Raw genomic sequence first — 26,019 nt, forward strand, 5'->3', positions numbered from 1 at the left:
GACACAAGAATGCACATTGGCAGAAAAAAAAAACACCAAAACAAAGCCTGGGGCATTCTTCGTCGGTATCCCACAGCAGAGAGCTTTTTTTTTAGGGGTGTGCGAATATTCGAAATTTCGAATACGAGTCGAATATGTTTGATATTCAATTAATATTCGTATTCGAGAAATTGATATTCGAGAATTTTCGTATATTCGAAAATTCCCGAATACTCACCAGCGATTGTATACTACGCAGACTTTTATAAATTCGACCGTGGCGAAACTACAATATCTGGGTAAATTAGCCAATGATCGCGTTAAAAATTCCTGGAAAACAATTCAGAGGTCCTCTTGTCTTTCTTCTCGGTCGTTTATCACGCGTATCGATCGCATTCCAATGCCGCTAGGGTTGATCACGTGAGAAATTTTGCAAGTGGGCTTTCCCACATATCACACATGCTGCGAACAAGATGGCCGACGGCCCGCTGCGATGAATCGCGCTTTTAAGAGCGTTAGCTCTTACTGTTCACGTTTTGAGATTTTGTGGGGTCTGCTACCATCCTGAGATCACAGCGCCATCTGTGGCAACAACTAGAAAACAGCATATCTCGCATAAAGGCTTGTAGCGCCATCTACATTAGCATTTTAGAAACAACCGCCTGCTGGTGCCAATGACGACATCTCGGTGCAATATGGTGGATAGGGGTGGAACTATGTGAGTATGATGTCAGGGGACGAAATGGCAGGCATTAAAATTCCAAGATCGTGGCCATTAAAATTCGTTGTGCGCTCCTATCCCTTTCCCCCGTCAACCCCCAAAAATATCCTACAACGGGAGGAAAACTGCCCAGTTATGGGACCACTATATGTGTATACATTCCTTCTGCTATATATACTCGGCAACAAGGGGCACCCATCCGGGGACTGTTGTGTATCGAATTTGGTAGGCAAATAAAACGTTATGGGTTGTGGTGTAGAAACAAAACCGCAATTAAATAATAGGTAAACATTCTATACATTCAATTGCTAATTGAAACATTACCATATCGTGCCGAAAGCCTAATTCTAGGCCCACCTAGTCCCGTTTGAGACATATCTTGATGGGGGTATAACTGGACAACGGGCGCGTTCTTCGCTTTCTTCGTCTAGTAAACCGAACAGCTAACGCTCGTTATTTCAACGTCTTCCAGACAGTGGCGGCCTTTTTGGGCACCAGCTACATTGAAGTCCTGTTTCTTCACAACGATTACAGCGCAAGATAAGCTGCAGAGCGTTTCATATTTCCAGGAAAGGAATTCGACGCGTTAGTCAGCCCTTCCTAGGATTGTCAGCCAAGCAATTGGCTTGTTAAACAGGAGTGCTTAACGGAGATGATTACATGTGGACGCACATGTAATCATCTTTTTTTAATCCTTCCGCAATACGTTACAAATTTAATGCCCACATCCGAAGAATGCGTCCTGTCGCCTTCATAGCTCTCCGAGCGTGACCTCCGCCATCCAGTTTTGTAAACTAGGCTATGCGGGAAAGCCTACTTGCAGAATGTCGCGGGAGCCTCCTGAAGCGGTGCGTCGAGTTGTCATAATAGGGCAAGCAATCCTGTAAAAATCTCGCCTACTTATAAGGTGCATTGTATCCCGCGCACCTCTTTAGTGGGCATAACAGCAAGTGTGACAACGATCGGAAGGCCCCTGTCGCTAGGTCAAAAAAAAAGCCTGGCCGCATAGTTTCGTTTTCTAAGCTTCGCCGCTGCCCCGCGGCAACTGCAACTGTCGGCCCGCGCATTCGCCGGTGGTCCAATCCCAGCTCAGCGCGGCTTTCGGACGCCGACTGGGGCGTCGCAAGTTATCTCTTGTTCCTTTTTAGAAACCGTCTCACCATTCCGACCCCAGTATGTGTTCCCCGGCCCCATGCTTGCATTTGTGTTTTTCTTCCAGCACTCCAAAACAAGCAACTCGTCACCGGCTTACAGGTGTTAGCGCGATGGAGCCGCCTCATAAGGCCGTACTGCGTACCTTTGCATTTTTGGCAGGATTTTTTCTTTGGGGGTGGGGGTGCGAGGAATTTTATAAATCGAGGCCTTTGGATGAACCGGGCATTTCATCCGTTCCCTTGAACTCCGAATGAATGACGTTTTACTAATCATCATGTTATTTTTTGTTGCCAGTCTTGTGATTTTATGGACTTTGTTTTGCATGACCTCATTATAGTTTGGATACTGTTATGCTGTCTAAGTAGTATACATTTCTGTGCACATGTTTTTTATATTGTGCTGAGGCAGTCTAGTTTTGCTTATTTTGGTGGTAAAGACCATACACTATTTTGAAAAAAAAAAAGGGGGGCAGCAACATTTTGTTTATCATTTTCTGAAACTTTTTTTGTACTGAACACACATTCGATTCGTATTCGAAAATTTCAATAATCGCACACCCCCACTTTTTTTTTTTATCTTTCAGAGGGCTAAGGGTAGAGTGCGGTACATCCGAAGGAATGCAGAGAAAACTTCCTGGCAGAAATATGTGCCCTCTATAAGCAGTTCACTACTTAAAGAAAATATGGGAGCAAGCTCGTAAATTCACTGGTGACCATACTCCTTTTACATTTCCGCTGTTGAGAGCACCCGGCACATAAACATCAATAGAAGAACAGGCCAACGTACTGGGCGAGAATTTTGCTAAAGTCTCACGTTTGTCCAATCACACAAACACATTCCAGGAGCACAAAGCAATAGCAGAAGAACAAACTTCCCTCTGGACCAGTCACGCATGAGGACTGCAACCACCTTATCATACTGCAGGAATTAGATGGTGTATTATCTTTCAGTAAAAAGAGCACCAGGCCCAGATAATGTGCATTACACTATGCTTGCTCATCTCTCTGAGGCTGCCGTAGAGGCACTGTTGAAATTCTTTAATAAAATATGGGTAACTGGGAAGATACCCTGGGAGTGGAAAAATGCAGTCATAGTACCTTTTCTGAAACACTGAAAATCACGAACAAGTCCAAGCAATTAGAGATTGAGACCCATCACCAGCTGCATTGCTAAATCTTTTGAAAGTGTAATAAACATTACGCTCACCTTCATACTCGAATCTCGGCAACTATTTGACATACATCAATGAGGATTTAAAAAAGCATGATCGACGACTGATCACCTTGTCCGCCTAGAAAACACCATCCTGGAGGCATTTATTCACAAGCAGCACTGCATCAAGGTCTTCTTCAACCTGGAGAAGGCCTACGATACCACGTGGAAGTTCGGTATCCTCCGTGACCTAGCTGACCTATGTTGTGTTTTTTTTTTTGAGCAGCTACAGACTGCAACGGCCTACCCTCTTACATCGTCGCTATCTCTTCATCATCTACTTTTAAATGTTGTGTAACTGGTCATCTTCAATGCTAAATAATCGTCGTTTGTTTTCCTATATTCATCCGTAATCCCACACCTTATGTAACACCCCCTTGATTGAGTGCCTTTAAGTAATAAAACTGAACTGAACTGGATCTAGGCATCCGCACCAGGATGCTTAATTGCTTGAACGACTTCCTGGCTAACCACACATTCCGAGTCTGCCTAGCAGCAACTCTCTCCATGACTTTCATCCAAGAGAATGGCATACTCCAGGGGACACTCATGTGGAAAAAAAAACTAATTTAAGTTCTGCAAGAAAACAAATTATGAACACAAGAACAGGAAAACAAACAAAGAAAATACTTCGGAAAGCAAAGGAGAGAGCTTGAGAAAAAATGGAAATGTCTGCTTGGCGTTCAGCAAAAGATTCAGTGTTTCACTTATCAGCAGGACACTGTTCATTGTAAAAATGAACTCCTTAGCTAAATTAATACCCCAGTCCATAAGATATTCAGTTTATGTAGATGACCTACAGATAGCATGCACTTCCTCCAGCTTATCTACCTGTGAGAGAAATACAAATGACATTAAATAAACTGGCTGCTTCGGCAGACAGAAATGGATTAAATTTCCTCCTCAAAAAACAGTAGCTGTTCTGTTCTCATTGAGATGGGGCCTACAGGTCAATCCTAATCTATACTTAAACCAAGCCACACTACCAATTAAACAAGAACACAAATTTTTAGATATCAATTTGTGACAAGAAACTCACATTCCTACCATACATTAAAGGCCTTAAAAAGAAAACTTCTGAAGCCCTCAGTGTCCTAAAAGTGCTCTCACAAAAACTGTGGGGGTCTGATAGAGCATGCCCATTACAAATCTATTGCTCTCTGCTGTGCTCTAAGCAGCACTATGGGTGCGTAGTATATGGTTCGGCGAGAGCATCCTACCTGAAACGATTAGACCCTGTTCATAACCTAGGTCTGCGGCTATAATCTGGAGCATACAGATACAGTCTTTACGTTGAAACTAATGAGCTCGCTCTAGAGGATTGTAGAGCCGCACCTACATGCACATGTCCTAAAAACCCGTTCTTTTTCGAAAGATCTCTGCCATCCCATTGTTACCAAGTGCCCATCAAAAAGATTATTCAACAACAAAGCACATTTCAACAGGCTTTTAGTACTGTGCTTTCAAGCTAAATGCGGAAAGTTAGAAGTACTAGATGCTCTATCGTACATTGCACAAAAACATGAATATTTGCCACCATGGTACAGCCTCTCTTCAGTATGTGACTTCACACTGACACATTTACACAAAACGCAAACACCACGCGAGCACATACTACAAGAATACTTTGCACTGCAAAAAGAATATGACACCTATACTGAATTTTACACTGAGGGCTCAAAAACAGTCATGTTGTAAGTGCGGTAATTCAACGAAAGAGTGAAGAAATGATGTGACTGCCAGAGTGCACATCAGTTTTTACTGCCGAGTGTAATGCCATCTTTGTAGCTGTAGAACAAATAGTAAGAGAGATCATCAAAAACAGTATCATTTACACTGACTCTCTTAGTATGCTCAAAGCACTGCACTCTAGAAATGCTGCTGAACCCATAGTAGGAAACATCATACATTATATAGTTAGTCACAACACAAAAACATAACATTAAATTCTGCAGGGTCCCCAGCCATGTCAGAATAGTTGGTAATGAAAGAGTAGATACATGCGCAGCACAAACACGATTGGGTCAAATAAAACACTAAAACATACCGCACAGGGATTGCTTGAAATTAATACACAGTAAATTGAGAATTAACTGGCAGGCTACTTGGGAGGAGCGCGTTAACAACAAACTACATACTGTAATCATCCTACTGTTGAAGCCAGAACAACATGAGAGAGGGAATTGAATTATGAATTTTTTACCAGTCATTTGCACATTCCACACGGTTGTTGGTGAGTAGTAATGAGTTAGACACCATTTTAAAAGAAAGCATGGAGCCAAAGACTTGGTCTCTTATGCTGCTGTGAAGTGTGGGTCATGATGAGGCTAGTTTTCTGTGCCCCACTTGATAGGAAGCAGGTTCTCATGAGCTTGGAGTGGTGCACCTGCCCTTATACACCCCCTCTCCCAATGCAGGATGGCGACGTTCGTGTAACACTGCTGTCCCGAGGAACTAAGCATCGCCGCATTCTGAACGAGGAAGAGGTGAGTAAAGATGGGGCGCTTCGAGTCATCAATGCTTGATTGAGAGCTGCAAATTTACAAAGCCAGGGGTAACTTAATGTATTTCTTCTTAGCCCTTTTCTTGCATTGCTGCTTTTATACAAATCTCTCCTGTTTTTCTTTTTAATTTTCCAGTTTCCAAGTGTTCTTTTTTTTTCTTTTATGTGATGGTTTTGTTGTGTAAACTTTTTTGAGGTTAGATTTCTGCCTTCTGTGCTTGGCCATTCCTGAAAGCCTCGGAGCTCTGAAAGCACATTTTCATTTAACTGGAATTCACTTGTTTCCAAATGCATTCCTTGAAGTTCCAGTCTATCTTATGTCACTGGTATCTATATGCGAAAAATGAAAGGAAGAGTTACCACAGCAGTGGCCTAATGGCTTGAACATCCACCTTGCATGTGAGAGGTGCAGGGTGCAATCCAGAATGCCACCTTGTACACACCAGCAATACAATGGACAAAAATTGGGGGGTGCGAATACTCGAAATTTCGAATACGGATCGAATATGTTTGATATTCGATTCGTATTTGTGTTCGAAAATTTATATTCGTGAATTTCCGTATATTCGAAAATTCCCGAATACTCGCCAGCGATCGTATACTGCGCATACTTTCATAAATTCGACTTTGGAAAAACCACAGCATCTGGGCAAATTAGCCGATAATCGAGTTAAAAATTCCAGTAAAACAATACAGAGGTCCTGTCCGCTTCCTTCTCCGCCGTTTATCACGAGGACCGACCGCATCCCGACGCCGCAAGGCTTCACCTCGTGAGAATTTTCCCAAGTGGGCTTTCCCACATATCACCCGTGCTGCGAACAAGATGGCCGACGGCCCGCTTCGAGCAATCGCAACGCGAAATCGCGCTTTTTTTTTAATCCTTCGGTAATACGTTACATATTTAATGCCCACATCCGAAGAATGCGTCCTGTCGCCTTCATAACTCTCCAAGCGTGACTTCCGCCATCCCGTTTTGTAAACTACGCTATGCGGGAAAGCCTACTTGCGGAATGCCGCGGGAGCCTCCTGAAGGGACGCGTCGAGTAGTCACAATAGGGCAAGCGATCCTGATAAAATCTTCCCTATTGCATGGTGCATTCTAACCTGCACACCTCTTTAGTGGGCGTAACGGTAGGAGTGGCAACAATCGGAAGGTCTCTGTCGCTAGGACAAAAAAATAGCCTGGCTGCGTAGTTTCGGTTTCTGAGCTTCACCGCTGCCCCGCGGCAACTTCAAATGTCAGCCTGCGCATTCGCCGATAGAGTAATTCCAGCTCCGCGCAGCTTATTTATTTTTCCTTTTTAGAAACTGCCTCGCTGCTCTGACGCCAGTGTGTGTGCTCCCCGGCCCCTTGCTTGCATTTGTGTTGTTCTTCCAGCACTCCAAAACGGGTGGCTCTTCACAGGCTTAGTGGCGTTAGTGTGATGGAGCCGCCTCATAAGGCCCTACTGCATCTGCAGCATTTTCGGCAGCATTTTTTTTTTTCGGGGGCCACGGGCAATTTTATTAACAGGGGCCTTCGGATGAACCGGGCATTTCTTCCGGTCCCTTGAACTCCAAATGAATGAGGTTTAATAGTCATCATGTTACTTTTTTGTGGCCAGTCTTGTCATTTTATGGATTTTGTTTTGTATGGCCTCATTGTAGTTTGGATACTGTTATGCTCTCTAATCAAGTAGTATACATTTCTGTGCACATCATGTTTCTTTATATGGTACTGAGGCAGTCTAGTTTTGTTTATTTTAGTTGCAAAGACCATACACTATTTTGAAAAAAATAAGGGCAACAACGTTTGCTTGCTCATCATTTTCTGAAATTTTTTTGTACTGAACAGATATTTGATATTCGAAGCCATTTTTTTTTCATATTCGTATTCGAAAATTTCAATATTCGCACACCCCTAGATAAAAGCTTTCCCGTGTCCTGGTGCTCGGCTTCTTTAGGGTGCTATGCTTGGGAAATGGGTCTTTGACTCCTCCTTGGGTGGACATACAAACCTTGTGCCATGGCACTTTGGTCACAGATGCCCTTGCAGCGTAAAAAATCATCATGATCATTGGTGAGGAAAGATGACTTTTCTTTTTGATGTGGGCAGGCTCATCTTCTCTTTGATAGCAACCTTGTATGACATGTGGGTGGGACCATAAGCTATGCTGTAATCTCAGTGGCAAAACAAGGGCAAAAAGATAAGATAAAGAGCCAGGCATCCCATATAGGCAGGTGTGGAGCTCGCGGTTGTGGAAGTAGTAAATGACCATTCATTTTATCTCTACCGCCAGGGGCCCTGTCGTTAAAGCTTGGTGGCTGGCAACTCTTGGGGCGTTGCCTTTAAAAAGGCAAGCCAACATAAAATGCCTACTCGTGTGCTCATCCATCTCGGGTGTGTGCGTCCTCTTGAACAATGTCAGAAGTCTTGGATCTTGTTTCGTAAAGGAGAATTTGGAAGCATGGAAGCGAGGCGCAGCTACTGCCCTCAGACCATCTGGAGAAAGTTCCGGCAGCACCACATTGCGCTCTTCCTCAAGGCAGCCAAGCAGGAACCCACGCGAATCTGGGTGGAAAAAGACAGCCATATTTTGCTTCCCATGTGTCCAGATGCATAAGACATGTTCAACACGTTTATGATGATCCAGGTTTAACGTGAGTACTATGGTTCTGTCATCACTGCTTTTGAAGATTACTGCAGCCTGAAATGCAATGAAGCTCTGGAACATTATGTGTTTCAGGCTTGAATGCAACAAGATGGTGAGCCAATGATCAGGGACCAGCTTGTGTTTGACACTGTGAGCAGCATGCTATGCTATGCACAAGCTGCTAAGAGACAAGTAGCTCATGCTGAACAAGGCCATCGAGTTTTGTGAGGCTGTGGAGTTTACAGCAACTCAGGCATACACTCTAGAGAATGAAGCACAAAAAGCCTGAAGCTGCAGTGTAAATGGCTTACTTTGGCCAATGGTTGTTCTTTGGTCAACAGCGGCAGTGCGGCTGCTATGGGAGATGCCACGAGCTGAGGCAGTGCCCCCCGCTTGGGGCATGACTTACACTTTCTGCAGAAGAAGGAACCACTTCGTGGCCTGTTGAAGAAGCAGTAGTGTCAGTGAAGTAGGAGTGACAAAGGGAGGTGGCATAGAACAACCTCCAGCAGACTCTGACGACAGATTCTTGCAGTGAAAATCAATAGCGTTACCAGGAAACAGGATTGTACAATGACCGGGAAACTGGCAGGGTTTTTGACAGAGATAAAGGTGGACAGCAGTGCATAGGCTAACATGCTACCCCTCAGCTACTTCCGCAAAATGGCTGTGTGGCTTGTCTTGGCTCCGTCGAAAACGATGCCAACAAACTAACGAAGATAACCGGATGCAGCACCTCACTCAGTAGGATGATTCTGCCACTGCGCCTCAGAAGCAAGGAAGCAAAAGGGCTGTTCTTTATGGTCAAAAACGGGGGGCATGTTTTGCTGGGATTGAATCAAGCGAGTCATTTGGAGTGATTTTTCGCGTTCACGAAATTTCTTCTTCTGGGGCCACTGAGCAAGTTGCTGTTACTGAATTTCCTGCGCTCTTTCGGGGAACTGGTTGCATTTGTCAATACTGCAGCATGATGTGCAAGGATGACAGCGGCCCGTTGCTATGCCATCAAGAAAGGTACCTCATGTACTTTGAGTGCCCCTATGTAAGGAACTATTCCGAATACAGTCAGAGGGTGTCATCAAAGTGATTGAGGCATTGGACAGGGGTAATCTCCTAGTAATTGTCAAAAAGAAAAACGATTGAGAGTCTGCGTGGATCCCAGACAAGCTAACTGCTGCTTGAAAAGAGAGCACTACAAACATCTGCACCGAGAAGAAATAGAAGCAGCATTAGCTGGAGCTGTTGGATTGAAGCAGGTTAGATGCAGGTTGCTGGTATGGTATCCATTAGATACCATTAGATGAAAAAAACCTCCAGAATATGTACCTTAGCACCTCATTTGGGAGGTGTGGATTTCTGTGCCTGCTCTGTGGAATTGCCTCAGCACCCGAAGTCTTTCAAAAGGCTGTAGGTGAAAATTTTCCCAGTTTACCAGGCATGCATGTTGTAATGGGACCGACAGGCGCAGCGCAGCGAAGAAGCGGACGAGTTCAAGCGGGACAACGAAGAAGCAGACGAAGTGCAGCTGGGTTTTTCGAACGACGCCTGTGAGTGTGCCCGTCGTGTCGCTGGTCAACCAAGACCAACCGACCTGTGCTTCAAATAAACGCCTTGACACTTGGTGGAGGTGCTGGGTTCCCGTCCCGGTCCTCATCCTGGAACTTTGAAGTGGAACGCTCCTCGTCTCCGCCACCATGCCGGAAGGTCCAAGTGAACCATCGCAGCCCATCCCTGCCACCGTACTCTGTCACGGGGTGCAGCGCCAGCGTGACCCTTCTCCATTCAGTGGCACCGATGACCAAGACGTCGACGATTGGCTGGCCTCCTATGAGCGCATCAGCACTTACAATCGGTGGGACGATTCCGTGAAACTTATCAACGTCCTCTTCTACCTCACGGACGTTGCCAACCTATGGTTTCGCAACCATGAGGCCGATCTTCCCACCTGGTCGTCCTTTAAAACGAGCTTCGCCGACGTTTTCGGCCGCCCCGCCGTCCGGAAGCTTCGCGCCGAGCAACGTCTTCGTGCTCGATCTCAGCTCCCTTCCGAGACGTTCACAAGCTACATCGAGGACATCGTTGACCTGTGCAAGCGTGTCAACCCCTCCATGTCCGAAGGGGATAAAGTCAACCACATACTTAAAGGCATAGCCGATGACGCTTTCCAGATGCTGCTGGCGAAAAACCCCACCTCCGTCGCTACCGTCATCCAGCTGTGCCAAAGCTTCGACGAACTCCGCAAGCAACGCGCATCTACGCGGCAGTCCGGCGCACCTGCGGGGGGTCTTGCTGGCTTGGCCCTTGGTGGCTCGTCTGCTGAGCAGTCCCTGTTCATGCAGCAGGTTAAAGACTTCATCCGCGAAGAGATCGCTCGCCAGCTTTCTCTGCTGCATCACATTCCCGACCCCGTCTGCCCTCCTCACGACCTGGCGCCATCTCTCACGCCCACTATCCGTCGTGCTATTCAGGAGCAGGTCGCTGCAGTTCTGCCATCCAGTCCCCCACCTCCTCCTGTGGCAGCGCCGCCCACCTATGCTGAAGCAGTCACCGGTACACGGCGCTCGCCTACCTCTGCCGCCTACCCTAGCAGCCCGGCCTTTTATGCTCCACCGCTGTCTATACCCCCGCCGCAGGTCCCGGTTCGTCGACCCCGCCGAAACCCTACGAACCCCTGGCGTACCGAGGACAATCGACCGATATGCTATTCCTGCGGTCTTCCGGGCCATGTCGCACGCTTTTGCCGTCAGCGATCTCCTCGTTCTGGCAATTTCATGCGCAATTTCCGCTACGATTCCGGGCCGCCCTTGCCTAATGTCTCTTCTGCCTCCTCTACACATCGCTCCCAATACCCTACTCGCCGCTCGCCTTCCCCTCATCGACGTTCCATTTCTCCGATGCTCCGCCGCCCGGACCCTCTCCCAGAGGAAAACTGACTGCCGCAGTTCAGGAGGCAAGAACTGCGTGTTTTGCCAACTTTTTAAGTCCTCCGTGTTCTCCTGCTAACGTGATTGAGGTGTCTGTTGAAGGCGTCCCCGTTCTCGCGCTCGTTGACACGGGTGCTGCAGTGTCAGTAATTAGTGATGCTCTTCGCCGCAAACTTCATAAGGTGACAACGCCGCTGTCTGACTTTTCATTACGTACGGCCACCTCTCAGCGCATCCACCCCATCGCAGCCTGCACGGTCCGCGTTTCTATCAACGACGTCGCCTATACCATCGAGTTTGTTGTGCTGACCGCCTGCTCTCACGATGTCATCCTCGGCTGCGATTTCCTCTCGACCCACCGTGCAGTGATTGATTGTGCCCGTGCGGAACTTGAGCTTTCTCCCCTGTGTGATGTTTCGTTGTGTGACCTACCTGTGCGCTCCGCTAAGCTTCTTGTAGCTGCCGACACCGACATACCTTCCTCCTCTTCAGCCCTCGTTCCGCTCCGCCCCGACTCTTTCCTCAGCGGCCCTGTTCTTTTCACACCTACCGCAGCAGCCACTCGCCATCAGCGCCTCCTCATTCCATTCGCCGTTGTCTCGATTTCCGATGGCCACTGCGCCATCTATGTCACCAACCCATTTTCTTGCCCGTCGTTTGTTCTTCGCGGCGAATGCCTCGGCTCTATTGAAGAACTGGACCCTGCTCTTGCTTCCGAGTTCTCCGATACCCGTGCGTGTTCCCCAGTTACTGCCTTAGCCTGTTGTGCGACAGCGCCCGATCCGATTTCCATCGACGTCTTTCGTCATAACATCGCTCCCGACCTTCCGTCCGCTTACCGTGACCAAATCTTGGAACTTCTCTGCCGCTTCCGCAACTCTTTCGACCTTTCCCAGCCCTCCTTGGGGCGCGCATTGGCCGTCTCTCACACAATTGACACTGGTACCCACGCTCCCTTGCGTCAGCGACCGTACCGAGTCTCGCCGAGCGAGCGCCGCGTCATCCATGACAATGTTGACGACATGCTTTGGCGCGGCATAATACAGCCTTCTCACAGCCCTTGGGCCTCTCCTGTTGTCTTGGTGACGAAAGAAGATGGCTCCATCAGGTTCTGTGTGGACTACCGCCGTCTCAACAAGATCACACGCAAGGATGTTTATCCTCTACCCCGAATCGACGACGTACTGGATTGCTTGCAGGGAGCGGAGTATTTTTCATCCCTCGACTTACGCTCCGGCTACTGGCAGGTCCCGATGGCAGCGAACGACAGGCCGAAAACCGCTTTCGTCACCCCAGACGGCTTGTATGAGTTCAATGTGATGCCATTCGGCCTCTGCAATGCTCCAGCCACATTCGAAAGGATGATGGACACTATTCTCAGTGGCCTCAAATGGGAAACTTGTCTGTGTTACCTAGATGACATTGTCGTTTTTTCCAAAGATTTTCCTTCCCATCTGCACCGCCTTCAGCGCGTACTCACTAGCCTTACTCACAATATTAGGCCATGTCATCTCCAAAGACGGCGTTCTTCCTGACCCTGCCAAACTTCGCGCCGTCGCTGACTTCCCCAAACCAACCACCTTAAAAGAACTTCGCAGTTTTATAGGCTTATGCTCATATTTTCGCCGCTTCTTCCGAAATTTCGCCAGTATCATCGCCCCTTTAACGCAGCTTCTTGCCGGCAGCCCGAACCTTTCGTCTTGGTCCCCCGCCTGCGATACCGCGTTCAGCACTTTACGCCGCCTGCTGGTCTCTCCCCCCATCCTTCGCCATTTTGATCCCGCCTGTCCGACAGAAGTTTACACTGATGCGAGCGGTGTGGGCTTGGGCGCAGTTCTTGCCCAGCGAAAGCCTGGGTATCCGGAATACGTCGTCGCTTACGCCAGCCGCGCCCTCACCAAGGCGGAATCAAACTATTCTGTCACAGAAAAAGAATGTCTCGCCATCATTTGGGCAGTTGCCAAGTTCCGCCCTTACATTTACGGCCGGCCCTTCTATGTCGTCACAGACCACCACGCCCTATGCTGGCTATCCTCCCTCAAAGATCCTTCTGGCCGACTCGCCCGCTGGGCTTTACATCTCCAGGAGTTTGATATACACGTCATTTATCGCTCCGGCCGCAAGCACTCGGACGCCGACGCCCTTTCTCGTTCACCACTCCCATGCGAGTCAACCTCTGCCCTCGTCTGTGCCTACGAATTCTCTTCGTTCAACATCCCTGATATGCTCTCCGAACAACTGAAGGATCCTTGGATCACCTCGCTGCTAAACTTCCTGAACACTCCCTCGCCGCATCATTCGACCCGGACCCTTCGCCGCCAAGCCCACCACTTCGCCGTTCGTGATGGCCTCTTATACCGCCGTAATTACCTCCCCGACGGCCGGAAGTGGCTGTTGGTCATCCCTTGACACCTCCGTGCTACAATCTGTGCCTCTTTTCACGCCGCTCCACAATGCGGCCACGCCGGTGTACTGAAAACATATGCTCGCCTTCGTCAGCGATTCTGCTGGCGAGGTATGTACCGCTACATACGTCAGTACATTCGGTCATGCACCGCCTGCCAACGTCGCAAGAAACCTCCCCACTCCGCCGCCGCTCCTTTGCAGCCGTTACCTTGCCCTGGCCGTCCCTTTGACCGCGTCGGCATTGATCTTTATGGCCCGCTTCCAACTACTTCGGCTAATAATCGGTGGATCATCGTTGCCGTTGACCATCTCACCCGTTACGTCGAAACGTCGGCTCTCAAATCTGCTACCGCAAACGATGTCGCTCACTTCATTCTACACAGTCTTGTTCTTCGTCACGGCGCCCCGAAAGAACTTCTAAGTGACCGCGGCCGTGTTTTTCTCTCGGACGCCGTCGAGGCCCTGCTCAAGCAATGCCAAATCGTTCATCGCTACACCAGCGCCTATCACCCCCAGACCAACGGCATGACTGAGCGGTTCAACCGCACTCTGAGTGACATGCTCGCCATGTACGTTGACACCGCCCACTCCAACTGGGATCAAGTGCTCCCGTTTGTCACGTACGCGTATAACACAGCTACTCAGACAACAACGGGGTTCTCTCCTTTCTTCCTCTTATATGGCCGGTAGCCTACATCCACCATGGACACCATCCTTCCTTATCACCCTGACCCTTTTGAGACCACCTTACACTCCGAAGCTCACCTGTATGCCGAAGAATGCCGGCAACTTGCCCGCTCTTTCACCATACAGCAACAATGGGATCAGAAGCACCGTCGGGATTCCCCGGACCCTCCAGCGTCATACCCATCTGGCGCCCTCGTTTGGCTCTGGGTGCCTTCCTCCACTCCCGGCCTCGCCACGAAATTACTGTCTCGCTTTCACGGACCTTACCGGGTTGTCCACCAAACTTCTCCGGTGACTTATATCGTTGAGCCGCTCGTTCCCTCTTCGGACCACCGTCGCCGGGGGCGCGAAACTGTGCACGTTGAGCGCCTCAAGCCTTACTATGACCCGCCCATCCTCTCCTCTCCGTAAGTCGCCAGGATGGCTCCTTTTTCGGAGGGAGAGTAATTGTAATGGGACCGACAGGCGCAGCGCAGCGAAGAAGCGGACGAGTTCAAGCGGGACAACGAAGAAGCAGACGAAGTGCAGCTGGGTTTTTCGAACGACGCCTGTGAGTGTGCCCGTCGTGTCGCCGGTCAACCAAGACCAACCGACCTGTGCTTCAAATAAACGCCTTGACAATGTTTATATTGGTGATGTCCTTGGTTTGGGGCAAATCGGAGGAAGAACACGCAGAGTTCCTATGCGCTGCACTAACTGCAACACACAATGCTGATTTGACTTTGAACAGAGCTAAGTGTATTTTTTTCGGCTGGAGAGGTTCGGTTTCTAAGTTCTGAGTGACTCTCTTCAAGCATGGAATACATCGAGATGCAGATCTTGTTAAGTACATCTTGCATGCCTCGCCCATCTTGTAGACAAGAAGTTCAGAGATTCCTTGGTGTGTAAACGACTTCGGAAAGTGCATATCTAACCAACCTTTCATGAAAAACTGAAGCCCTCAGGTCCTTGGTAAAGCAGGACAATGCATTTTAAGAGTGTTAGCTCTTGCTCATCACGTTTCGGGATTTCATGGGGTCTGCTACCACCCTGAGATCAAAGCGTCATCTGTGGAAGCAACTAGAAAACAGAACATCTCGGATTGAGACTTGTAGCGCTATCTACAATAGCATTGTAGAAACAACCACCTGCCGCATGCCAATGATGACACTATATACACTGACAACAAGGGGAGCCATCTGGGGACAGTTGTGTACCAAATTTGGTAGGCGAATAAAACCACAATTAAATAATAGGTAAACAATGTATACATGCAATTACTAATTGAAGCACTACCATATCGCACCGCAAGCCGAATTCCAGGCCCACCTTGACCCTCCAAACGAAGCAGGTTCCGTTTGGGACGTGCCTTGAGGGGGTGTAACTCTGCAACGGGTAGATGTGCATCATAATTTGTCTGATGGAGCTAGGCGTCGATCGCTCCGCTAGGTGGTGTGCATGCATTCGTAGCCGAGCATGGTGGCAATCCACCCCGTTTCAAAAGGGACGCTCTTATGTTCCATCCATCCGTAATGAGCCGCGCCCACTGCGATCTCAGCGGTTCCGTCTCCGGCGTCCAAAACTTTGGCCAAGAACAGTGAACTCGTGCGTTCTCATCAAGTGCGAATGTCGACATGCGCCTCGGCCTCTGCGCTAACTCTTGTTACTTCGACGTCTTCCAGACGGCGGCGGCCTTCTTTATGGGGGAAAGTGCACAGCAAGGAATGGGAAGCCTTAGTCTGAACACTGACTCTGCCCCTGGATCTTGGGCCCTTGGAAACCAATAAAGGTGTTGGCTGACGCATCGAGTTCTGCTGTGGCCACACTGTTCCAAACTGAGGACCTGTGGTTTGTGAATCACAAGTACTGTCAACTGTTTAACCTAAGTGTAAACAGATTGAAAAGGAAGCTTCAGCTGCAGCTTTTGCATGTGAACAATTTTGTGAGTTTATTTTTTGTTACAGCGTCATTATTCAAAGATTGCAAGCCACTTGTGGTCGTTGAAGACAAGAGTATGAGTGAAATGCCTCCAAGACTACAGCGATTTTTCCCAAGGCTGATGCAGTGCATTCGATGTCATTTTTCAGTATGTCCAGGGAAAGGAGGGAAAGGAGTTGGTATTGGCCGATGCTTTGTCCGGCCGCCGCGGTGGCTCAGTGGTTATGGCATTCGGCTGCTGACCTGAAAAATGCGGGTTTGATCCCGGCGGCGGCGGTCAAATTTTGATGGAGGCGAAATTCTTCGATGGCACTGCACGTTAAAGAATCCCAGGTGGTCGAAATTTTCGGAGCCCTTCACTACGGCATCCCTCATAGCCTGAGTCGCTTTGGAATGTTAAACCCCAGCCCCAACCCGATAAACCAGACCAAACCTATGCTTTGTCCAGAGTCCAAGGGGTTCACGCGGACAAGCTGGACACAGAAGATGTGGCCATTCATGTCATGGGTTGGCTAACCTGCCTTGTTGGCGACAAACTAAAGGAACAGTTGCGTCCAGCTACATTGAATGACCCACACTTGATGAAAGTGGTGATGCCATTGGAAGTAGGAAATTTAGTTGAAGGGAAGCTTGCCCCATTCGCATCTGAACTATCCTGCACCGATTGATTTCTTCCATGAGGTTGCAGAGTGATAATGCCAAGGATCCTTTGCAGAGAACTGTCGCGTCACTTGCATGAAGGACATTTCGGCGCTATTGAATGAAATGCTCATGCACATTTGGTAATGAACTGCGAGGGTACCGCGAGGGCAAATTTCCGGTCCTTCTGGTAACATCCAAAGCATGTATTGTGCCAGAGTCCAAGACTACAAGACGGGTGGCATTTCGGCATGCTACTTACTCAACTGGGCCACACACAAGTGGAAGGCAGGGAAGCTGCGCCATTTTATTGCCTCTGGTCACCATATGCCTCCGACTGCTGGTCTTAATCACGACCGCATCTTTATATAGCTGCTGCTTTTACTTCTGCACGCACCAGGAGGCCATACCACAGGGAGCACTTCGAACCGAAACCGCACGAAGCGAGAGTTCCAGAAATGTTATTCACTTGAGATGAATACCATATAAACGCGTGTAAGTACCGCACCCATGACGGGCCGCATCCTGTTTTCCAGAAGGAAATATTAAAATAAAAAAGATCTTGGTAAGGGCCCCACCCGAACTTTCTGTGACCCACTGTGAATAGCCATTGAAATGCTCGCGCCGTGGCTTCTGCAATCAGCTCCAGGTGCGAGCAGTCGTGTGCTTGATCGCAGAGGCTGCGCACACGCACAGGAGGTTCTGCGTGCCGGCCACGGTTGGCGCCCGAGGCCACGGCTCATCATCATCATCATCATCTCTTTCCCCTGCCATGAGCTCCCGCTATCCGTATCCGCATCAGTGTGAATCAAAATCGAAATTGAAATTGGTTGTTGGGGAAAGGAAATGGTGCAGTATCTGTCTCACATCTCGGCGGACACCTCAGTGGTGCTGTAAGGGAAGGGATAAAGGAGGGACTGAGAGAAGAAAGGAAGAAAGAAGTGCCATAGTGGAGGGCTCCAGAATAATTTCGACCACCTGGGGATCTTTAACGTGCACTGACATATTACAGCACATGGGCGCCTTTGCGTTTCGCCTGCATCGAGACGAGACGCGGCCACCGGTGTTGGGTTCGAACCCGGGTGCTCAGACTCGGTAGACGAGCGTCTTAACCACTGAGCCATCGCGGCGGGTTCAGTATCACCAGCTCCAGCTTTTTGTGGCTGTTGTGAGCTATTGTGGCTGTCAAAGGCACGGGAGTTGTGGTGGCAGGTTATTTTACCGTAGTTATGGCTTTCTTGTACTGCCGCCGAGCATTGCAATTTAGCACGATGGGCAAGCACCTTAATATGTACACGGCTGGGAGTTTGCTGTTGAACACGGCAAGCGTGCGGCGGGCAGGAAATTTGTTTTGGCCAAGAAGTGCGTCCGACGATGGTGCAACCAAAAGGATGCATTGAGGAACACAAGCTGCAAAAAGCACGCTTTCCGATGCAAGCCGTGCAAGTTTCCTGAGCTGGAAGAAGAGCTGCACCCTCCGTGGTGGCTCAGTGGTTAGGGCACTCTGCTACTGATCCGGAGCACCCGGGTTCGAACCCGAACACGGCGGCCGCGTTTGAGTAGAGGCGAAATGCTAAGGCGCCCAATGTTTATAGATGAAATGAAGGCACCCGTGTGCTGTGCGATGTTGGTGAAGGTTAAAGCTCCCCAGGTGGTCGAAATTATTCCAGAGCCCTCTACTACGGCACCTCTTTCTTCCTTTCTTCTCTGACCCTGCTTTATTCCGTCTCTTATAGCGTGGCTCAGGTGAGACAGATACCGCACTGCTTCCTTTCCCCAAAAAAACAATTTTTCAAGAAATGCTGCCCTGCTATGTGATGGAACTGCGGGACAACGGCTATGCGTTGACCGCGGACGGCCTGCGCTACTTATTCTGGGATGAGCGTGCACCAGAGTGCAGCACCAGGTCGCAGTCGCAAGACTTCATGGGTGGCGATTGAACGTAGAATGAATGCCACTCGTTCCCTGATTGCACACGATTGGTGTGCTTTTGCTTAATTTTTTTTTCTCAAATAGTGTGTACGGGCTGCACCCTGAAAACTGGCGCTCTAATCTGAAAAGAAAATTAGAGGTCACTGCTGCTACCCGCACTGGAGGAATGCAAAAACGTTGATGCCTCCTTGACACTCGTCGCCTTTCAAATTTGGCGTCATGGTTGTTTTTCCCATTTCAGTAATTACTCACCTTAATGAACTAGTTTTACTCTGGTTATACCCTCTTTTCATTGCAATCACTCATTTTTCAAATTTGGCGCCGCCACCATTAGTTTTCAAACTTGGCGCCACTTTTCATTCCCGCCCACTTACTATATATCCGTCCAGCCTATTCAGACGTCCATTGATTTTTTCTTATAATTCCCTAATCACTCCACATCAAACCTTTTATTTTATTTCTTTCAAACACGTCTCAATTCATTTCAAACTTTTATTTCGCTCTTTTTTACAATTTTCTACTATTTTACAGTCCACTGCTGTTTTCTTGTCCGCGCTAATTCGACATTTTTGGCTCTATATAATTAACTAATCATCCTTTTGACATAACTTTTTGGGGGCATCATCCTCACATCTTCTTTCGATTACAACCGCTCATTTGGCGCTACCTCTTCGAAAACATCACAACTGCTACGAACACGTTTTGATGACACGCTTTGCGGACAAGACCCCATTGACATAGCCTAGAAATGCTTTCGCATTAAAGAGTGAGGCCCTTACACATGTCTATACGGTACTTCCAAGACTTTAAATACCAAAAATTCGGATCGTATTGTGTACTGAATTCCTTATTGCTCGGCTGAATATTCTAAATTATCAAATATTCGCACAAACCTATAGTTTATGATGCAGTCATGTATTGGTGTTGAGAAATATAGACAAAGACTCTGTCTGTGGTCTGTCTGCCACTACATTTACGTTTTTTTTAACTTTAATGTTTGAGCGCCCCGTTTATGTGCTAGCCCCTTGGGTAGCTGTTGCAGCTGTGCGTTTCACAAATGCTGCATATTATCTCCCTGTTCTGCTTGTGAAGTAGATGTGCAAAATCATTCAAGACTGAACAGCAGGTTACCACTGATGCACCTAATAAGGCTGTCAATATTTTACATATCTGATAACATGGGGGGATTGAGTCCTGCAGTGTACTCCGCTGTCGCAGTCCCAAGTGACTTTAACACTGGAACATGAATGCCAGCTACAAGGCTAGCTTGATGTTTCCAGTTCTTCGTAGTGAGGACAGGCAAAGTTAGGGGCGCTTTCAGGAGACAACAGTGATTTCACTCCCCAAAATAAATCTTGTGTCTACAAAGTCTAGTGGGTGTCTCTTTTTCTCTCTTGACAAATCCAGCTCCTTGCTGCAGCGAGGAAGCTCCCGGGGGTGACTGTGCAGAGGGTGCAGTTCAACCATGCAATCGAATTCCGTCACCAGATCGAGGTTTGTTCACAGAGTTGTGTATGTGTATTTATTTGGGGAGGGTGCTGCTGTGGAACCCCAAAAAATGGCCAAAAAATTGATTTGTTGCACCCCCAGGACCATAGTGCAGGTCAAGGGGTTATTTGTTTTTCAATTGCGAATTTTAAATTTCTTAGAAAATTTCTTCTCACTCGAGATATGCCAGTGGACACTGCATTGCAAAAATTCAAAACGAAAATTTGTGCTTTGCAAAAGAAAAATTTAAGAATGTCTTGACCTGTAGCATGCCAGTAGAAAAGCATTGAATGTTGAACCAACCTTCTGCCATGTTTTCGTAACTGTATAGCTTTTTCATGAGATTCAGGAAAAAAGATATATATTAGAAAGCAATTTTTTGGAGTTAGAACAGTGAAATTTGGTGAGAGTAGTCATAAAGTTATTTCTAATGTGCTCGAAAAATTTGACGTAAATGCATCAAGAAATAACAGTTTTGCTAAAAGCTGCGTCCCCCTTAAGTTGCTTTGATGTTTGTAGCATGTACCAAAGGCACAAAGGAAAGGGGCATGTGAATTCAGTCACCGCTACCTCTTGCACTGCAGCAACCTGCCCTCACTTTCCTCCCACCTGCAGGTGATGGCAAACACTGACGTGCTCATCGGAATGCATGGTGCTGGGCTGACACATGTGCTCTTTCAGCCGGACTGGGCCGTACTCTTTGAGATGTGAGTAATCCATGTGATGCGTATAAGTGGGCGGGTGCGTGTGCGCAAGTGAGCCTATTGGTCACTATATTTGCCTTACTCTATCACCCACTTTTTGACCATAAAAACCGCGGTGGCTCAGTGGTTAGGGCGCTCGGCTACTGATCCGGAGTTCCCGAGTTCGAACCCAACCGCGGCGGCTGCATTTTTATGGAGACAAAACGCTAAGGCGCCAGCACAGTGCACGTTAAAGGTCCCCAGATGGTTGAAATTATTCCAAAGCCTTCCACTGCGGCACCTCTTTCTTCCTTTCTTCTCTCACTCCCTCCTTTATTCCTTCCCTTATGGCGTGGTTCAGGTATCCGCCCAGATATGAGACAGATAATGCGCCATTTTCTTTCCCCTAAAACCAATAAACAGCATGTATGATGTACACCCAAGCCGATATGACAGCTCTGTTCATCTCTACCGTTAATTAAAGCTGAACTCCCTGTACGTAAGCACCAACTTGGTCGTAGTATCCGGGTGCGTGACATCCAAACTGCAGCCACTGGATGGCTGCCTGGACAAGCGAGTCAAATGTTGCACGAGGGTGCTCTATGGATAGTGGTTGAATGATGTCTCTCATGAATTTTTCTCGTCCAACATGCTGAAGGGCACTTTGATGAATGAGGTGACAGCATGGCTGGTGAGTGCGTGAGGCACCACCCAATGTTTAATGAGGATTCAAAAATGGTTGCAGTTCATATGCGATACACCACATGGAGGATGATTCGTTGCAGCATGTGGACCTGAAAAGATGCCAAATTTTACGTGCATGTTCTGTCTTTGCAGTGATGCGCAGCACATTAGAAAGCATGAAGAGGTGCATTGATAGCACCAGCAAGCGGTAAATAATATATAATTGAACTTTTTCTCTCATGCTGTTTTGGTTTCAATGGCCAAACGACAGCCGTGACGTAACAGACGATTTGAGGTCACATGAGGTGCACAAAAACTGCAGTATGGTTGCTGCTTTCTTCAGTTTAATTCACACCAGCTCTTACGCAAGCCTGCTCAAAAATTGGAATCACAAAAAATGAACAAGCACCAATTACACCGCAGTTTTTGCATGGCTCATGTGACCTCAAATCATCTGTTACGTCGGAGCCGTCGTTTGGTCTTTGAAACCAGAACATCATGACAAAAAATTAAGTTATAAATTATTGAGTTGGTGTAGGCGGTGAATTCCACAGCGTCACTTATGTACACTACTGTTTTGAGAACCATTCCAAAAAAATAACACGCAGCCAAAAATTTGGTGTCTTTAGTCTTTGAAACTTATGCACAAATTTTGAGTTCCTTGGTTTTATGAAGAAAAATTAGTTGTGCGTTTGAGTTAGGTAATTTTGGTACATATTTCTTATCACCTTCAGTGCAGTTGTCACTGCTCTACACCAAAGGCGGATGAAGAATCTTGGAACATTTTTACCTTTTTCGTAACAGGGAAAAGTTCAACTCATTCAGTCAAGCTCTGCATGTTTGGCACACTTTGCTGCAATATTTACATGTTGAACTATTTTGCCTGCTTTCTGAGTGGTGCATAAAAATTGGTTGGTTTATGGGGTTTAACGTCCCAAAGCGACTCAGGCTATGAGGGACGCCGCAGTTAAGGGCTCCGGAAATTTCGACAACCTGGGGTTCTTTAACATGCACTGACATCGCACAGCACACGGTCCTCTAGAATTTCACCTCCATCGAAATTCGACCACTGTGGCCAGGGTCGAACCCGCGTCTTTCAGTCCAACAGCCGGGCGCCATAGCCACTCAGCCATCACGGCGGCTGGTGCATAAAAATTCTGATGACGAGTACTAATGAATTCTGATAAACGATAACGAATTTTGGTAAACAAAAATTTCCCGTGTGCACTTAAGAACTTACGTGCGAGTAACGGATAAGTATTCCATTTCTATTCCAATCCCATTTTTAATTGTATTCTAATTCTATTCAAATCCTATTCTAATTTTGTTCTATTCCTTTGTAGTTAGTACAGTTATAAGTACTAGTAGCACTGGCTCTTACTGGTTAACATTTCGTATTTTCCCGCCTTTGATGTCGCTGCAGTGTTCCGACCAATCGCGAGTTTTGTAACGGTGACACTCTGGGCTACGCTGGGTTTGCATGTCGATGAGCCATGCAATGCATTTACATTAATAAGCACATGTTACTTTATGGTGAGCTGTGTTCAGTGCCTTAGCAGGTTATGTACCTTGTTTCCATGTATAAAAAAGGTGATGTGCTTTTATGTGGCAGTGCCATATAAGGTCCTCCAGAACATAAGTATTCTAACAGGCTTTGTCTCCTGTCAGTGTGAAAGATAACTTTTCAACACCTTTTCTATTTTTTTTCTTAAATTGGTGTTTCACACTCTTGTTGAGAGCGAGCACCTCTGCTGCCGTATTTTCTATAAGCTGATAAGCAAGGAGGTTTATAGTGCATTGCAAGTATTTATAGAGACGATCAAAGGAGATGCTGTGGGCTTTACTTTAGTGAAATAAATCTAGTTTGATGATATTCAACGATACCACTGAACAGGCGCCCCCATTACAAAGCCATTAGGGTGGCAGAATACAAGTATCTCGAGGTACGGGTGAACGAGCTATAGGTGGTAAGGCATGAACAGAATAGATGAAAAAAAAGGTGCCACGATGATGAAGCATAGGGCAATACAAGGGTGCTCTAGGTGTGAAGTTCTGGGAGACATTTGGAAAGGAAATATTATAGGGAGCACTTAAGCAACTGACTTGTGAGTAATGTGAAAGCATTACATTATTCCAATTCCATTCCAATTTTATTATAATTTTTTTCTAATTGTATTTCAGTGCTATACTAATTTTATATTATTTCTTTGTAGTTGGTGCAGTTGTGAACGCTAGTACTGACTAGTACTGGTTAACTTCTCCTATTTTCCTTCCTTTGATTACTTCACACCATTTTGACCAATCTCAAGTTTCTGTAGTGCTGCCACTTTTTATGCAACACCACGTTTTTCATGTGAAGCCATCTAATGCTTTCGCATTAATTCTAGTGCTCACTTTTGGGAATGCTTTATTGTGCCCAAGGGCAGAGGTTGAGTTTGGCCTAGAAATAGTACAAAGATTGATTGGCAAGGTGCTCACGGTAAAATGCGCAAATGAGACACTGCAGGGGGACATGGGCTGAGGACCATTTGAAGTGCAGGAAGCACAAAGTAAAATATTGTATGAAAAACGCAGGGGGAAACTGGAGGAGAGGAGATGGGCAGTTAAACTATTTAAGTACTTGTACAGAAAGGGCATTGATTCGAAGTTGTGAAAAAGGGATAGGAAACTAATTAGAAATTTAAAGGAAACCAGAATGACAAAGTGTAAAGTTTAATGGTCAGATCAAAATTGCAAAGGGTGAGAACTGGATTAATTCAGTGGAAAAAAGGCAGACTCTGCACCTGTATAAAAAACAGAAAAGGCAAATCAGGAAGGAATTGTTCTGTGATAATTCAAGAGGCAGTGTCCTGTTTAAAGAGAGGTCAAGGTGTCTTAGAATGCAAAGCTACAAAAATAAGTTAATATAATCAAGATAATGACACATTTGGTTTGTGGAAAATCTGTAGAAATAATTGAACATATTGCTGCAAAGCTTTGTAACATATCCTTGTTCATGCTCAAAGCCAACAGCACGTGGCTTTATCACTTGATTTCTAACTATAGATGCTATCAGATTAATCTGGAATGTTTGTAACCGCACGCATTTGGTTCTGCATTATTCTTAATTGTCTTAGGCAATTTCCTCACCTTAGCTCAAAAGTTCTTGGTCAGGTCTGAATTGAGTGCAAGTTTAAGCAGTGGAGATTCTGTTCACAGATGACTACAGAGCACGTTTCTTGGTTTCGCCGTCGTTGAGTCATACAGTTCTTTGTACAACTCCCCAAGACCTTAGGGTTGATAGATAACACATGAATTATGAATTAATCTGCAGTAGGCATTAGTAAAAGACGATTGAAGTATTGATGGTTTAAAATCAGGGCAGTGACCTGAATATGCAAGTTCAGGACTCAGTACTGGCATAGTGTGGAAGGCTATGGAACTTTAAAAAAATGTAGAGATTCTATGCAGTACCTTGAAGTGTAGTGGATTGCTTAAAAAATTTAAAGTAAGTAAAAAGTACCGAGCATCGCATTATCTGCTGTCATCCCAAAGGCAACGTTCCTAGCATCTGTCTATCCATTTAGTACGGTCACTAGTGGCGTACTGAATGCGTAATTGGTAGGTGCTCTACCACGTCGCCACGTGGTAGAGCACCTACCATGGTAGACGCTCTACCACGTGGCGACGACAACTTATAGCAGGTGGCCGAAGAGGAGCGGAGGCTGTGCTATGCAGGAGGAAGCACAGCGCAGGTTAGACACAGCGAAAAGTATGCTGCATGTGACGGCGGAGGCCAATGCTCCGCAGCAGTGAGCCTTATAAGGTTTCAGAATACAGTTAAAACTCGATTTAACGAAGTTGAGGGGAGCCGTGAATTATTTCGTTAATTCGAGAACTTCATTAAATTGAATGAGGCATTTCTTGGGCACATAATTCAGTACATTCGATTACAGTAAAACCTCGTTAAAACGTACCCGCTTAAACAGTACTTTCGTTTTAAAAGTAGTAAAGTCAAGTCCCCGACTGAGCACCCATTGAACATAATGCATTTTGCATCCGCATAAACCGTACCAGCTTATCGCGGTCGTATCGGTTAGCACGTACCATTTTCACTTTTCGTCACACTCGCGCGTGACGAATTCACGCCGGTAGCACCGACCCAAAGGACGGTTCGGCTAGCGGCGCAACAATCTTCCCTAAATACCGCCGACGGGACGGCAAGCCGCACAGCTAATGACAAATAGGCGCCAAAGTTGGTAATCGTACAACTAGCGCAATCTTTGGGGGTCCGTATGGTCATCGTCATGACCCCCCGCGCTACTTTCGAGTGGGTAGCGCCAACACCATGACCGGCGCCGCTAGCGCGTATGAAAAGAAACAACAAAAATTCTTACTCGACAAGAAAGGCCCGAGGGGCCTACAAATTTATTTTCCGCCAAAGAAGTCGGTGATCTTTGCCTGCGTGCGCTTTGTG

General features: G+C 47.0%; 1 protein-coding gene across 2 annotated transcripts in view; it reads left to right on the forward strand.

Moving 5' to 3' along the window:
• Positions 1-26,019, forward strand: part of Eogt (EGF-domain O-GlcNAc transferase) — a 160,429-nt gene that overhangs the window by 126,402 nt on the left and 8,008 nt on the right. For both annotated transcript variants that reach the window (XM_077641228.1, XM_077641227.1), the window contains exons 12-14: positions 5,485-5,553; positions 20,116-20,202; positions 20,812-20,903. In XM_077641228.1, the coding sequence (XP_077497354.1) occupies positions 5,485-5,553; positions 20,116-20,202; positions 20,812-20,903 (248 nt within the window). The remainder of the gene's footprint in view (positions 1-5,484; positions 5,554-20,115; positions 20,203-20,811; positions 20,904-26,019) is intronic.

Source organism: Amblyomma americanum, chromosome 10, assembly GCF_052857255.1.
Source record: "Amblyomma americanum isolate KBUSLIRL-KWMA chromosome 10, ASM5285725v1, whole genome shotgun sequence".
NCBI lineage: Eukaryota > Metazoa > Arthropoda > Arachnida > Ixodida > Ixodidae > Amblyomma > Amblyomma americanum.